The sequence below is a fragment of the Aphelocoma coerulescens genome, chromosome 17 (genome assembly GCF_041296385.1).
Source record: "Aphelocoma coerulescens isolate FSJ_1873_10779 chromosome 17, UR_Acoe_1.0, whole genome shotgun sequence".
In the NCBI taxonomy this organism is placed as follows: Eukaryota; Metazoa; Chordata; class Aves; order Passeriformes; family Corvidae; genus Aphelocoma; species Aphelocoma coerulescens.
In genome coordinates this window covers 3,178,332-3,193,245 of record NC_091030.1, presented here as the reverse complement: position 1 = coordinate 3,193,245, position 14,914 = coordinate 3,178,332, and the positions used below count along the sequence as shown (strand labels likewise).

The following is a 14,914-nucleotide window of genomic DNA, read 5'->3' as shown; positions in this document are numbered from 1 at the left end:
GTGACTGGTGGCCTCGGAGTTTCCTTGTGGGGATGAAGGAGATGACTGTGATTTGTTGCAGTCAAATGAAGACTTTGCCTTTGTGGTTGGAGCTGCCTCAACACCCAGCAAAAGCTCGAAATGCCAACGTGGTGGTGTCTGGCCAGTGCCCAGACTGGTGTCAGACCGAGCTGCCCATTTCACATGCTGCCAGGACACAGTGTGTGCACTTCTGGGGGGTGAAAACCTTCAAATCTCTCATTGGAGCCACTGATGCAGAGTGACTGGGACTGCTGTGCAGTTTCCAGTGCCACAGTATAAGAAGGATCTAAAGCCGTTGGAGAACGTCCAAAGCAGGGACACAAAGATGGTGAAGAAGGGCAGAAGCCATACGAGGAGTGGCTGAGGTCACTTCATTTGTTCAACCTAGGGAAGAGGAGACTGAGGGGAAATGATATCACATTTTGCAGCTTCCTCACAAGGGCCAATGGAGAGGCAGGCACTGATCTCTCCTCTCTGGTGACCAGTGAACAATTCCTGAGGCAATGGCTGGAGCTGTGTCAGGGGAGGTTTAGGCTGAGAGCAGGGAAAGGTTCTTCCCCCAGAGGGTGCTGGGCACTGCCCAGGCTCCCCAGGGAATGGGCACGGCCCCGAGGCTGCCAGAGCTCCAGGAGCTTGTAGGGATGCTTGTAGGGATGTAGGTAGCATCGCTGCCAGGGATGCCCAGGGTGGGGCTGTTGGGGGGTCTGTGCAGGGCCAGGGCTGGACTCTGGTCCTTGTGGGGCCCTCCCAGCTCAGGGTATTCCATGCTTCTGTGCCTCTATGGTCCTCCCCTCCTGCCACTGGCAGAGCAGAGAGTGGCTCCACTGCCTGTAGGACAGGTGCCCCTGGACACTTGGCAGGACACAGCGCAGGCCAAGGCTGTCAGGACCAGCAGCAGCCGCAGGGAGCTTGGCCAGTCCATGCTGTCCCTGCTGCTCACCGGGTGCAGCTCCAGGTGCTTTGAAGCTGTCTTGTTTTCTCAAGGCTCTGGCCCACAGCTGTGCCTTTCCCTGTACTTTATAAACACAGGGTTTTATTTTGTTTTTGTTTGCTTGGCTGGGGGATGATTCATTTCTCTTGGAAGGCCCATGCAGCACACAGCGATGGGGAGCAGCTCTGTGGTCTCGCTTCAGGCGAGAGCCAGTGTTGACCAACCTGAGGAACAAATTGCCTGTGTTTTCTGACTGGAGTGGAGGTGTGACAGGGATAATGCTGCCCCTGGGATTCCTCTCCATTGTGAGTGTGGTGCTAGGTGTTAGGAACAGGAGATGCCAGCCAAAATACAAGGCAGCTGGCTGGCTGGCTGTCCCTCAGCGTGTTTTTCTCCACTCTGACACTGCGAGCTCGCCCACAGTGACACTACGATGGTTTTTGCACCTGGGATGCCCGTCCCTCGCAGAGCTGCAGCATGGGGATGTTTTGTTGCAGATGGTGATGGAAAGGAGACCTTCAGCTCTGGTATCCCTGACTGGGAACATAGCAGGAGCAGCACAGGGACAGGCTGGTTGTCCCCTGGATCCACACGGCAGCTGTGTCCATTGCAGAGCCTTGGTTTGCTTACCTTGGAAGGCTGCTGAGGAGCTTTGCTTTGCATCCATGGTGAGACTGGCTGTTCGTGCGGGTACATGTACAGAGTGAGTTGTGTGTGAGCCCGTGTTAATATGTACAGAGCAGGTGGAAGAGTCTAGACTCTGGGCTGCGGAGTTTGATGGCCATTAACCTGTCATGAAGCACACCTAGCTCCCAGATCAAAGCCAGGACAGCCTCTGGCCGGTGATGCTACCTGGCACAGCGCACCCAAGCCAAACAAAACCGAGGAATTTGTCGAGGTTACACATCCTCCGGCACACAGCTGAAAGGAAGGGTCTGTATTTTCTCCCTGGAAACTTTGGAGAATGTAACCCTCTGGCTTTCAAGATAAACAGTTGTAGTCATAGCCCAGCAATGCTGGCAGATGGACCTGTGCCCCATAGTGTACACACACACACACAGACCCCTGCCACTCCTCTGGCTCCCTCGGGGAAAAGGGATCCCAGCTCCAAAGTAAGTTGCTGCTGCCCTAGGAGCTGGTTCCTTTTGCCAGCCGATACCCTGACTTTGCTGTGCCACTGCCTGGGCTTTGGCAGACCAGGGGTGATGCTGTCCTGGGTGGGAGAGCACCAAGGGGTGGATGAAACATGAAAAGCAAGTGGGGAGAGTGGAAAAATGATGCCATCATCCAGGTTTAATAGATAAACTGCCCACATCCATTTGAAAAGCTGAAATTATTTCCCTAATGGCATGACTGGGAAGGGTAGCTTGGCTTCAATGGCTCCTGGATGGAGTGATCAGCTTTAGGATGAGTTAAGGTTAAAAGGAGAAACCTTCTCCATGTGTCTTTGCAGTGTGTGTGTGTGCAGGTAACAGCGCTGATAGAGCAGCCATGGGTGCACCCTGCACAGCGTGGCCCTCCTTCCCCCATCCATGCACCCCAGCACCCCATAAACTCCAGCTCAGCATGGGGAGAGGGTTTTTCTGCAGAGAAACCTTTAACAAGCATTCACTGCCACTTCCATCATCCTATGAACATCCCACCGGGCACACGCCCTTCTTGAGGGCACCCCAAATCTGCCACTTGTCTGGCAGCTCAGAGCTGGAGGCAGCTGCAGGTCCCCAGGGCTACGTGGGGCTGTTGCCTCCGGAGGAGCCGGAACAATCCCCATTGTCCCCACGGCCATTGTTCCCCCCGCCCTGGTCCCGGCTGGGCTGCAGCTGGCACGGGGCACAGAGTGGCTGATTGTTTGGGTTTTTGTGCTGCTGATGACACACCACTTTGGGACGGCTTCTTCCCACGGCAGAGGCCTCTGGAGTCAAGTGCTGCGTTTGCTCCTTTATTTATTTGTTTGGTTTCTGCTTTTCCTCTTTTCTTTCTTTTCTTTTTTTTTTTTTTTTTTTTAATTTTTCCTTGGTTGGATGGGACTCTGCTGAGGCTGGGGAAGAAGCCAAGAGAGAGCCAGTGGCTGTGCTGTGTAGGCAGCCCAGGTCCTCACCATTCCTGGGGGGAAAAAAGCCTTGCAGTGGCACTAATGCTTAACCATGGCAGTGCCCTGTGGTGCCACAGATGGCTCGGTAGCCTGTGAGCTCATACCTTGTTGCCCTGGGAGGATGTAAACCACACATTGTACCTGCTGGGCCAGAGGCAGGATTAGCTGTCCAGAAGCTGAGCATCATGACATGAATTGATTTGTGCACTGGGAGACACAAAGGAAAAGGTTTCTGTTTTACTTGCCTAAGTACACATGGCCTGACTGCCTCCCTGAGTGTTGGTGGTGATGATGTTAAACCAGGACCGTGGCTCACAGTGCCACCATGGCCAGGGGGACCTGCCCTGGGCAGCTCTCTCCTTGCCAGCACCCCTCACAGCACTGGGCTGGGGGGCACAAAAATCTGCCCACAGGCTCTTGATCCTGGGCACCAGGAGCTGCCAGGGCTTCAAGGATTGGTTTGAACCACTATGATGTGCTTCAGCTTGGGCATTTCCTACGGTGCTATGAGGGTCGGGAGGTTTTAAGTGCTTGGGTGGAAAGTTTGAGCATTGCAGTATTAATAAAGAGTGCAATAAAAAAAATTCCCTTTCCCTTCCCTGCACCTGCCCACCCTCCCATCTCTCCACGCCTGTTTAGCTGGCACTGTGGTGTGGAGCCTTATGGAAACACAGCAGCACCAGGGTTTGGGAAAACTCACGTTATTAGGGTGACATTTGGAAAAGAACAGGTCTGTGTTACAAAGGTGAGTGCCTGAAGACAGAGGTGGGTTTTGACTTTCAGCCAGAACCATCCCCGTATCTCAACTCTTTCATCAAAAATGCCAATGGATATGAAGCATAAGTTAGGTTGGATGAGCTGGATGAGGATAAAGGGGAGCAGCAGCGAGCTTAGGTATGGGGCTCTTAAGCTTTAAAAAAAGATATGACTGGGGAAGTGATTTATAAATAAATAAACTGGCAGATAACATCTTAAAAGCAGGGCAAGGAGGGTGGCTACAAGGGAGGATGTTTCTGTTTGCATTAGTTCTTCATTCATCATAAGCAAAATGATCAAAAAGTTGTGAATAACCTTTTATCTGAAAAAAAGAAAAAAATAGAAATTTCACGGAAGTTGTTTTTAACCACTAACAATCCTCCCCAGGCCCAAGAGAAGTCAGCCAAAAGATTGTCAAGACCTTTAAAACTATTTTTACACAGTATTGCCTCACTTGTACTTAAAAAAAATTAAGACCCTGGCCCTTTGGCTGCATTTTATCAGAGAACTTAGGCCAGTTGTTGACTTGGATGATGTAGGCAGCTGTTATTCCAACTCAGGGCAGAGGGAAAAATTTGGGGCCACTGCAGCGATGTGCTAGTTAACAAGCAGCAAAAAGAAGAATTCCGGCCTCAGAACCGCTCACTTTTCTTCACCTTCCAGGTGTGTGTGCCTTCGAAACTAAAAAACTGAGGAGGTGGAATGAACAAGTCCAGGAAAAAGTAGTGCTGGAACAGAGAGGGTGTGCTGGGTTTGTGTGTCTACCTGTGTGCAGGCAAGTGAACCCATGGGCACACATCTGCCAGCCTGGACATTCATTTGATTTTCAGATGTTCTTGTTTACATGGAAAGGAGGTTTTTTCACACTTGTGAGTAATTTTCTTTATATTCCAGTCCTCCTATGGAAGCTTTTTTAAGCCTCCATGTTTTTTTGACATGACACTTCTCCGCTGCTAACAGCTTCATTTTCCCATTACAGGATGATCTTTAAGGTCTTTTCCAACCCAAGCCAGTCTATGATTCTGTGATTGCCACAGTCACCAATGCCATGCCTGTCTGAGAAGCTGTGATTTTGAGCCAGGAGAGGGTTTTGCCATAAGAATTCAGAGCAATTTCCCCAGCTTTCTTTAGTGATTGATCTCCAGACAAGACACATAACCTGGAAGTAGAAGCTGTTGTTCTGACTGTACATTCCAATTGATCCTGGGGTGGTTGTGCACGTGCAGGAGGAGTGGAGCTGAGCAGAGCCCAGCAGGGGTGAGCTGCCTGCTGTTCCCTGCCTTCATGGCTGCTCCCACCTTCAGGTCTTTATTAATGCCTAATAGATAGTTCAACACACAGCCAATTGATTTGTTCATTGCCATAGACACAACCCATTTAATCCCTCGTTCCTGGGCCTTTTTACCTACAGTATGTGCTGTTGATAGAGCTGTGTGTGACGCACTTATACTCCATTAATAATGCATTGACCAAAGACTAGGATGGTACAGAAAACACGGTGCATTCTTGCTCATAAGATTTCTGTCTCTCCCTGCTCAATATGTTGCAGGGGTTTTTCACGGGTAAAATGCAAAACATTTTTTTACTGACTTATTTATGCCAAAGTAAAAAAAAAAAAAAAAACAAACCAAAATTAAATGATTTATTCTCATCCCTCAGTCTATTGCCCTCACCACACATGAATTGTTGGTGTACACCTCACAAGGCCTTGATCTGGTGGGGGGACAGCAAGCCCAGCTCTCTCTAGACCACTGGAGACTGATGCATCTCTGTCTGTTTTCTCATGTGTCCAAAGGCTCTGTGCATTGGGATGTTCAGCTCTCTGGCTGCACACAGTTTGCTTTCAGCCTTGCTTCCCTCCTAGGTAATACCCCTGAGCCAAGGCACGCTCCCACTGGGACTGCTTTTTTGGATGAATATGTTCTGCATGTGATGAAGAAGACAAGCAGAATATGGACAACTTGATTTTCAAACCTCTCTCGCACCAAAATCTCCACCAGCCTGCCTGGGGGGAAGCAGGACCTGAATCACCTTGGCAGAGCCAAACCCACTGGAGGCAAAATTGGCTCCCAGGGCCCTGGCCAGTGATGCCTCCCTCCACCCACTGCAGCCCTCTGGAAAAACACGGTGGTGCTCAACCCCCCTCTGCCCCAAAAGCAAAGAGCTGGAGCACATGGACAGGGTGCTGTGCAGCTGTGCAGCCAGATGTGGGACCCCACAGCCTCCAGTGACCACGCTGGGTACCCCCATGGGTGTTGCTCGGGACCGGCTCGACCGAAAGCAAAGGAGACGTGGCAAGAGTGAGAGGTCCAGTTCAGAACTCTTTAATACAAGCTTATATTGTTTGTGTTTCTGATTCTCTGTTCTCCCAGCATCTGGGGACATTAACCCTCATATGTGTGTGAGCATGTGTATGAAGATATATACAAAATCACACAGTTAAATATTTAAGCATACAAGGTATTATATATTTATATAATATAGAACTTTAGGGTATAGGAATCAACAATGGCAAAATATTTCTGATGAATCTGACATAACTTTTCTTTTTTTTTGAGTGAAACATGACCTGTTTTTTGAAAGACCAGAGGAAGTTGTTGCTTATTCAAAGAAAGAGAAAAAGCTGTATAAAGAAATTCTGTGAAAATGATTTAAAAAACATCATGAACCAAAAAAAGGACAACTGTTAAAAACTGTATTGAAAAAAAAAATAAATTAGATGAACAATTGTGTAAATATAAATTAAAAAAGATGACAATCTTAATAAATAAGCTTTACTATTTACATCTTTATATATTGCTTGGAGACTTAAATTAGATCCGTTAAAAACAAACGAACGCAAAATAAAACCCAAAATTGGAGCAGCAAACGTACAGGCGTGAGGTACAGAATTAAGGGTTGAACTGTATCTTGCTTGTTTCTTTTTTTTTTTTTTTTCTTTTCTCTTTTATACAGTAGACCAGTAGAATTCTTGTGAAAATAGATCCTCAGCACTTCATTGGAGTATTGGTTGACGTGGCTTCCAAAAGGTGCCAAGAAAGATTCCATAATAATAATAACAATAATAATAACCATAATAATCATAATAATTATAATAAAAAGATACAATATGATACATAAATATGGAAGAGCAGTTGGTAATATGAATACATTTTTCTCTAGACGAGATCACAGTTTTATTTGTAAATATTACACTGATATATATATAATATTACACATGTAATATTATATATATATCATATATATATTTATATATATATTTATATATATATAGTACGGCTCAATCCTGCTCCCAGTGAAGTCAACAACAATTAAAACCTGTGTTGACTCGATGGGAGCAAAATTCAGCCTCTCATCTGCAGACAGGTACGTAATTACAGAGGCCGTACAATGCAAACTCCGCAACGGTTCCAATTCCCTCTTGAATTGCTGGTGAAATGTTTCGTTAAAGCCCTGGTTCTTTGCACTCAGAAGATGGAAACTGGTGGCTGAAGGTGGCCTCACCAAAAGAAGGAAAAACCAAAAGACTAAAATCTAAGCCAGAATGGGAACCAAAGAAATCTTGGACTCATTAGCTCCACATCTCGACCCAACAGGACTAAAACCACCAACTAGTAGCACCAAGACTCCTCATCGAACACCTGAAGCCAACCCAAGCTCTTGAGTGTGGCCTCAGAGGAAGTGATTCTCATTCTCAATGAATCTTGGATGTGTAGATCCGGTGAAAAGCGGAAAACTCAGTTTGCCAAACGAAGACAGAAACAAAACATTAAGCTTCACTTTTCTCCTGCTGAAAGGAACACGGGGGTTTGAACCCCCCAGGCGGCAGGAACAGCCCAACACCAAATCCCTGTTGCCCAAATTGACTGCAGCTCCAAGGAAATGGATCTTGGGCCACCTGGACCTGCTCCTGCTGATGTTCTGCTCATGCTCCCACTGAACTCAGTGGTCAAGATCTTGCAGGGAAATGGGATAGTTCTGGGGGCTTCGGTGTGCCCAGCATATAAGGTCACCTGGAGGCAGGAGTGCTGCTGCACCCTCAGCAGGGAGATGGCCTTCCCCAGAGGATGGGGTAACATGTAAAAAATGTAACACAAATCAGCTCAGCTGCACCACTGAGACCAAAACGGGGCCCACAACCATGAAGATATCTAGAGATACCTAGAGTGTATCTCTGCCGGTCATGTGGTCCTCTCCCAGTGATACCAACATGCCCATCAACTCTCACTGGAGCCTCCAGGGATTGGGCAGGGGAGGGCAAAACGCTGCCGAAAGGCTGGGAATTTCCATGGCATCCAAAACAGTTCAAAGGCCAAACTTCCAGCTCTGAAACCCCTCTGAGCATCCCAGCCTCAGCTGACTTCACCCCATCCCCTCCTGTCTTCTAGCTCGGCCTCAAATGGGTGCAACGAGCTGGAGTGTGGGAAGGGGGTGGTCAGCACCCCGCTCCCCCAAAATGGGAATCACCTGTCTGCTCAGGTAGCAGCTTTCTCCTTCCCCCTTCACTCCCAGTCTCTCGCAGCTCTCCGGGATTCAGACTGTGCAGTGCTTCTGAGTGCAGTAATTAGAGCACAGTGAAATACTGGTTAAATGCGTATGTACAGTTGGATAACGTAAAAATAAGCACAAATACACACTTAAAAAAATAATCTGGAAAAAAAAAAAAAAAAAGCCAAACTCTGCCCCCTCCCTCCCCCCACAAACAACAATATACCAGGGGATAACCCCTTAGCCTTAGTTCCTGGACTTATCACAACGCACGAGGAAAACAAAACCAGACAATGTTATAAAACCTCACGGTACTTCTAGGGAAATCTACACTCAGTATCTAGCTCTCTACTCAGCCGGCAGAATCTGTGTTTTCCTTTCAAGCACACAAAAATAGGCTTTGCTCTTCTTGGATTTGGAATATGCGGGTTTTCTTTTCTTTTTCTTTTCTCCATTTTTTATGGGTTTTTGTTGTTTTCTTTTTTTCTCTCCTATTCCTCTCTGTAAAGCCTCACATTATTTCTTTTTTTCCCCCACTTGAATCACTTGCAGCAAGAAACTTTTGTTGGCTATGGGGCTTTCTTTTTTCTCTCTCTTTTTTTTTTTTTTTCCCTTTTTTTTTTTTCTTAGACACAGGTAAAACCTAGAACAAACCGACAGTTACAACCAAGTGAAACCGAAACCGGAAGGGAGGTAGCTGGAACCCGATTCCAAGAATCCTCTGGTGCCATCCTCCTTTCTCAGCCTGGGGGTGACAGAGGAAGATGCAAGAAAAGCAGGAGGACACCAGCTCAGCCTGTCTGCTAGAGGGTGGGGAGGGAGAGGGGTAGCAGCTGATTGGAGTTTCCCACCCCACCGTGCACCATTCACCGCTTTCTGCTCCAGCTTTCCCTCCTGCTGGCCATGGACATCCCCCACAGCCTGGTGGCCCCACATAAGGTGCAGCCCTGGCTCACTATCTGTGACGGAGACGATCTTGGCACTAATGTGAACTGGACTTTATGAGCAGCTAAATTTCACCAGCACGAGCACTCTCTTCTCCTCCCCCAAACTTGTGGTTTGATGTTGTCCTGCACCGCTGGCTCAGTGGGTGGAGGTGGTGGGTGGTGTCCCTCTCACCTTCCACCCAACAGCCACCACAGTCAGGGAGGGTCTTTCCTAGGACTCCACTGGGCAGTTGAGGTCCATACAGTGATAGATGACCCAAGGATCCAGCTGGCCTTGCCCAAGGTTGGGACCACAGGGGACAAGAGCTGAGCAGGTGACCATTCCCCATGGCTCCCCTCTCGGCATCCCTCTGGGTGCTTGGTAAAGCACCTGGAACGTAGAGGGGATTTGCCCCAATAGAAAAAAAAAAAGCCATTGGATTTAACATGACTCAGGGCAGAACTTTTTCTACTCCTGATTCTGTCAGCCCTACTGGAGGAGATGGACAGTGCCAACGTGGCAGTTAGAAAAAAAAATCAAATAGCAGCATGGAAAGCCTTCCTGTGGGAAAGGGAGCTGGGGCACACCAGGACTGCAGCAGGGAAGTGAGGAGTGAGGCTGTGCTGGTGAGAAGCCACCGTCTCCCTTGAGCTGAGGTCTCTAGCTCAGTAAGCAGGGGCAGGTCCTGGCTGGCCAGAGGGGCTCAGCTGGCCTTGAGCTCCTGCGAGCCCACAGCAGCAAGTGGCAATAATGTCTGTACAGACCTGTCTCTCCTGGGCACTGTCCAAGTGGGAAAAGCAGATGGGAAATCTCCTCCATGCTGAGCTCCACACTGGGAAGGGCATTTTCAGGATGTGCTCAGGAGCTGAACTGAGTTTCATCCTGCTGGGATGAAACCCGGGTGCGATGGAGAGGGGGAATCATGCCGAGATGCCTCAGGCATTGAGGATATGATGTGTTGTCAGTCTGAAAGGCTTTTGGGTTTGTGAGCTCTTCTGATAGGATGGGTGGCACATGAACAAACTGCCAACAGAACAGGGGAGGGCAAAGGGAGCAGAAGGAAGCAGCAACCTTTGCACAGTTATTTACTTCCCATATTAGTTAGAAGGCAGGGGGCAAAACTGGAAGCTTATGCCACTGCTCTCTAAGCTGAAAGATGCTCAGTCTAACTCCATGGAAGGAACCCTGATCCCACTGCACCTCCCTTTCCACTACACCCCTGCACAGAGGGGGCAGAGCCATCCACACAGCTCCCATGGCCAGGCCTTCTCTAGGAACAGCTGGAGCTTCACAACAGAGAGCTCCTCACCTTCTTAATGACAATCACCTCTCCAGGCTTCTACTTTAGTTCTTGAGATTCATCTCTGGTTTATTCCAATAGAAACAACCCCAACAGCAGGTAACAAGAACCTGGCTCCTTGCACCTACTGTTCTATCAGTTTTCCATTTCTAGTTCTCCAAACCATTTTTACATCCATCTCCATGAGCTAAATGACCCCTCCCTTTACCATTCTGCCTTGCTCCAGTGCCTAAATGTTCAATCAAGAAGGAGTTAGAAAAAATCTTTCTGTCTTTACCTAGTAGATTGTACAAGTCAGGACAGTCTCGAGGAACAAGCAAACTTAACACTGGGAAGGATGCTCTTTTGGATGTGTGTCCTTCCTAGCAGGAGCTTGAAGCAGCAGATACATGCCCAAGCCACACTGGAAAGACCTCTGGGATTTCCCTGGGATGGGCTGCAGCAGCAGCAGCAGCAGCATTGGATGCCCTGGGTATCTCAGTGACTCAATGTAATGAACCCCATGAGGAAGGGAATCACCGAGGGTCTGGCACATGTTCCGCTCTGGGCTGAAGTAGGAGGATGACAGGGAAGTGTGAGGTCTGCTGCAGCTAATGCCCTTCTTTCTGAAAGATTACAAGCAGCTAAGCTCCTCGTCTATCCCAAGTGTCTGACCCACTGGCCTGGCAGCTTAATACTAACAAATATGGCCAAAAGTCTAATACTGTCTCCTGTGGACCTTTCCTCATGGCAGGTGTCTCCTCCTCCTCTTCCCCTCTCCCAAGAAAACAGGAGCATGAAGCGGTTGTCAGATACAGACCACCATAAGAGTGGGGTGGAGGAGGCCTAGAGAACCACTTGGCAGGGTGGAGACCAGAAAGCAGATTCCTTTGGCTGGCTGGCTGGTGTCCTGTTTTCTTGCCCCAATGCTGAGGAAGAGACCAGAGGGTTTGAAAGGCAGGTTGTAGGTAAGCTTTAAGGCAGATTGTTTGGTTGCATGGGGTTGTTTTTCACCCTGTCCTGACACAGTAAGGAAACTATTTGTATGGGACGTAGCAGCAGGAGTAGCAGCAGCAGACATGCTCAAATGACAAGTGCGGGCGCGAGTTCCCCTCTCTGCTCCTCGGAAGCAATCAGCCATGTTCCTCAATGCCAGTCCTTTGACTCCCCACTCCCTGACTCCACCATGGGACCACCTGCCCAGCTCCACACAGAAACGTCCCAGAAGCCCTGCAGGCTACAACGGGGCTTTTTGTTGGCTCTTTGAGGGCAGGGGGAGAAAGGAGGAGCTGTACAGAAAGGCCACTGCAGTCTGCTGAGCTCCCTGGCTGGAAGTAGCATTCCTGTGAGGAGCAGACGCATCCCACATCTCGAGCTGGCTGGGCGCCTGGCAAGTCACTTGCCAAGAGGCCCAGCCCTGTGGAGATCCCACCCCAACCACAGTGCCCCGAGCATGCGATACCTTGGCATTCAGCATCAGAAAAGGCTCAGCTTGGAGTCCTCCAAGAGCTCAGCCTCTTCCGTGAACGGTCCGAGTTGTGAGTGCTGGGGAGGGGAAAGTGTTTTTGTGTTGATCATAATCTCTCACTCTTTCTCTCTCTCTTTCTCTACTTATTTCTATAAATATGTGTACATAAATAGTTTGTTTCTCGCCTTGAATCTAGATATGAACTGTTCAAATTAGATGGGCATAACATGCTGTTTTGATACATGAAAGTCGTCTCGACTTGACTCTTGGTTGTTTGTTTCTTGTCATCACTATTTGAGATATAATTAATACATAAACCCCTACTTTGAGTTCTCCTTGGACAAAAATTAAAGGCAGACTGGTTGAATTCTAAGGGTCCCTGGTGCAGAAATGCCATCCAGTTAAGCAGCTAAATGTTAAAAACGATACCAAAAGGGATGTGGTGTCTCTCCTAGCCTGCCTTGAGCAGTGTGGTCCTCCTTTCCACGTCACTTGGCGTTACCCAAGACTGAAGCCACGGAGGTCTTTCTGGTTGTGCTCTTGGGCGTTGGGGTCCCGGCAAGCACACTCTCCTTGTAGGTCACAGGACATAGGAAATGGTGTCACCTGGGAAGGAAGCCAAAACCACAAAGGCATGAAGGAAGGAACACACCTACAGCAGCGTGGAGAACAAAAAAGACCTCTGGGGTGAAATCTTTAGAGATCAGCTGCAATCTTCAACTATGTTATTTTTTACAGCGATTTATGTTAGTGCTGAGCTGCTGCTGCACTGAGGCTCCCAAGGCCTTGTGGTTTGGGTGCTGCTGCTTTACTTAAGTCCATTTGTGCACTTAATTATGAATGTTTTTGGGTTCAATTCCTCAGGAGCAGAACCAAGCACTGTCTCACAGATCGGTGAAATTGGAGTCCAGCAGAGACTTCTCTGAACACCTCTTGTGTTTGAGGTCAGGAGATGCGGCTAACGGGCACTGAGGCACAGCAAAGGAATGCAGTGGGGGACGGCTGCATTCACCATCTGTTATCTCTCTGTGACCCCTCTGGAGAAGCGTGGGAAGGAGCTGAAACAATAGCCTGCGATGCCTGGCCACCGAAAGCTGATTTGGGCCTATTGCACCACAGTATTCACCTGCAGAAAAGGGGGTGGCAGTGGGACAAGTGTCTCACTTGCCCTGAAGTGAATTCCCGAGAATTTCTCCCATCTGCACAGATTGAACAAATGACCTCATTCCCCTCCTTTACACTCCTTCCGAGGCAGTGCCACAACCTGTTCCGACGTTCCCAGTGAGGGCTGCACGCACGCTCCATCTGCTCCCCCCGGCTCTGCTGCCACACGTTCACTCTCCCTTTCACAAACTCTTTTCTCCAGGCTACGACTCCTGAGTCTGCCTGTTCCCTGTGCATCACCCATAGCACATCTAGGAACGTGGAACCAGCATTGTGCTGTCATCTCCACCTAGACCTTCCACACGAGTCCCTGCCTGTCCCTCTCCAGGATGCCTTTCTCCTGACGCACACAATTTGGGAAGGAGGGGTGTGGAGCTTTGTTTCACAACTGGGGAGCCTAAGGCAGGGACATGCTGACAGAGACACTGAATAGCCAACACTCATCACCAAATCAGGGCTTAGAGAGCCTCTTCCCCTTGTTTTTGACTCCATTCACAGAAGACCTGACCCTCCAGGTGGAATAGGGTGATGACTCCTCATCAAGCCATGTCCTTGGTGACTTATGAACTAAATAACCAGTGAATAATCAGAATCTACAATTGCGCAAATATGGAGATTGCAAAGAGAAGAAAGAGTCCAAAAAGTTAAAAGCAAATGAACCCAAATAACTGGCAACTAAATAAGTTTATAAACTGCAGAAAACAGCAGGAGCTTGAGGGTCACTTGATCCAACAGAAGCCAGCCCAAGCAGGATTGTCTCGTATCACAGTGTTACGAATATTCTTAGATAGGAACACAGAGAAGTCTGCAAACAATGGGGCTTGGGGAGCAGGCTGAGGAGGGATTGTTTAATGACTGAATTAAAGTACTGGAAAGGAAAAAGAAAAGATACATGCAAAATAAAAATTGAGTTTTTCTGTTCAATGTAGAAGGAAACATTTTGGTTTAGATTATCTGCTACATTTCAGGTTTGACCTTTCCCTTCAAGACAAACAAATAAAAAAGGCTATTTCACAGCAAAAGTTACGTCTTGAAATAAAAACTTGTTTCACTTAGAAAATGCTCAAACAAAACATTTAAGTACGCCTGGAGTTTTCCCCTATTTTTTTTTAATCCTGAATCATTCAGTTCAATCTGGATTTGGCAATGATTTTGACTTAAGAAATCCTCCCTGTTGTACAATGAAGCTACTGGTTGGAGGCGAGACCTGGGAACCTGATTCTTTCATTTGTCTTCATCAAGCTTTTTCCTCTCCCTGGCCTGGATTCCCTGTTTGCCTGTAACAACCTGACAAAGGCGATTAAGTGGCCTCTTCATTCAGAGGAGAGACAGGGAAGATGGATCCACACTTTGCACTGAACACAGGTCAACCACACACCCAATTCAGGCATTTCAGTAAAGTGTCTGAAATTAGTGGTGACAGCCTACTGCACTTTGTCTCTGCTGCTGTCCAGGCTTAAGTGGGATGTGCTGCAGTCATGGAGATCCCAAACATGCTCCCATTTCACCTGCAGGAACATCAGAGCCAGGAGAGAGAGCCCTGCATGGCTCTGTCTCCAAACCACCAGCTCACATTCCCCTCACCTCCTCTGTGCTGAAACAGCAGCCTTAGACACCCAAACTGGCATGAGTTTGATGTTGCCATAGGTGCTCTACCTCCTTCATTCCCTCTTCTCCCATTTCTCCTGGTGAATCCTTCGTTTTCCTCTTTGCTTTATCACAGGCTGTGCTCAGCCCTGAAGCAACCTGGAAAGGTGCACGTAGGAGACTGGATTGCTGCTGCATTAC

The 14,914-nt window shown here is 48.3% G+C and overlaps 1 protein-coding gene across 1 annotated transcript in view; it reads right to left on the bottom strand.

The window, feature by feature from the left end:
- Window positions 1–6,108: 6,108 nt before the first annotated feature.
- Window positions 6,109–14,914, bottom strand: part of PAPPA (pappalysin 1) — a 182,085-nt gene continuing 173,279 nt past the window's right edge. Inside the window, exon 22 of the mRNA XM_069031458.1 lies at window positions 6,109–12,568. Within this exon, the coding sequence (XP_068887559.1) occupies window positions 12,461–12,568 (108 nt within the window). The 3' untranslated portion in view covers window positions 6,109–12,460. The remainder of the gene's footprint in view (window positions 12,569–14,914) is intronic.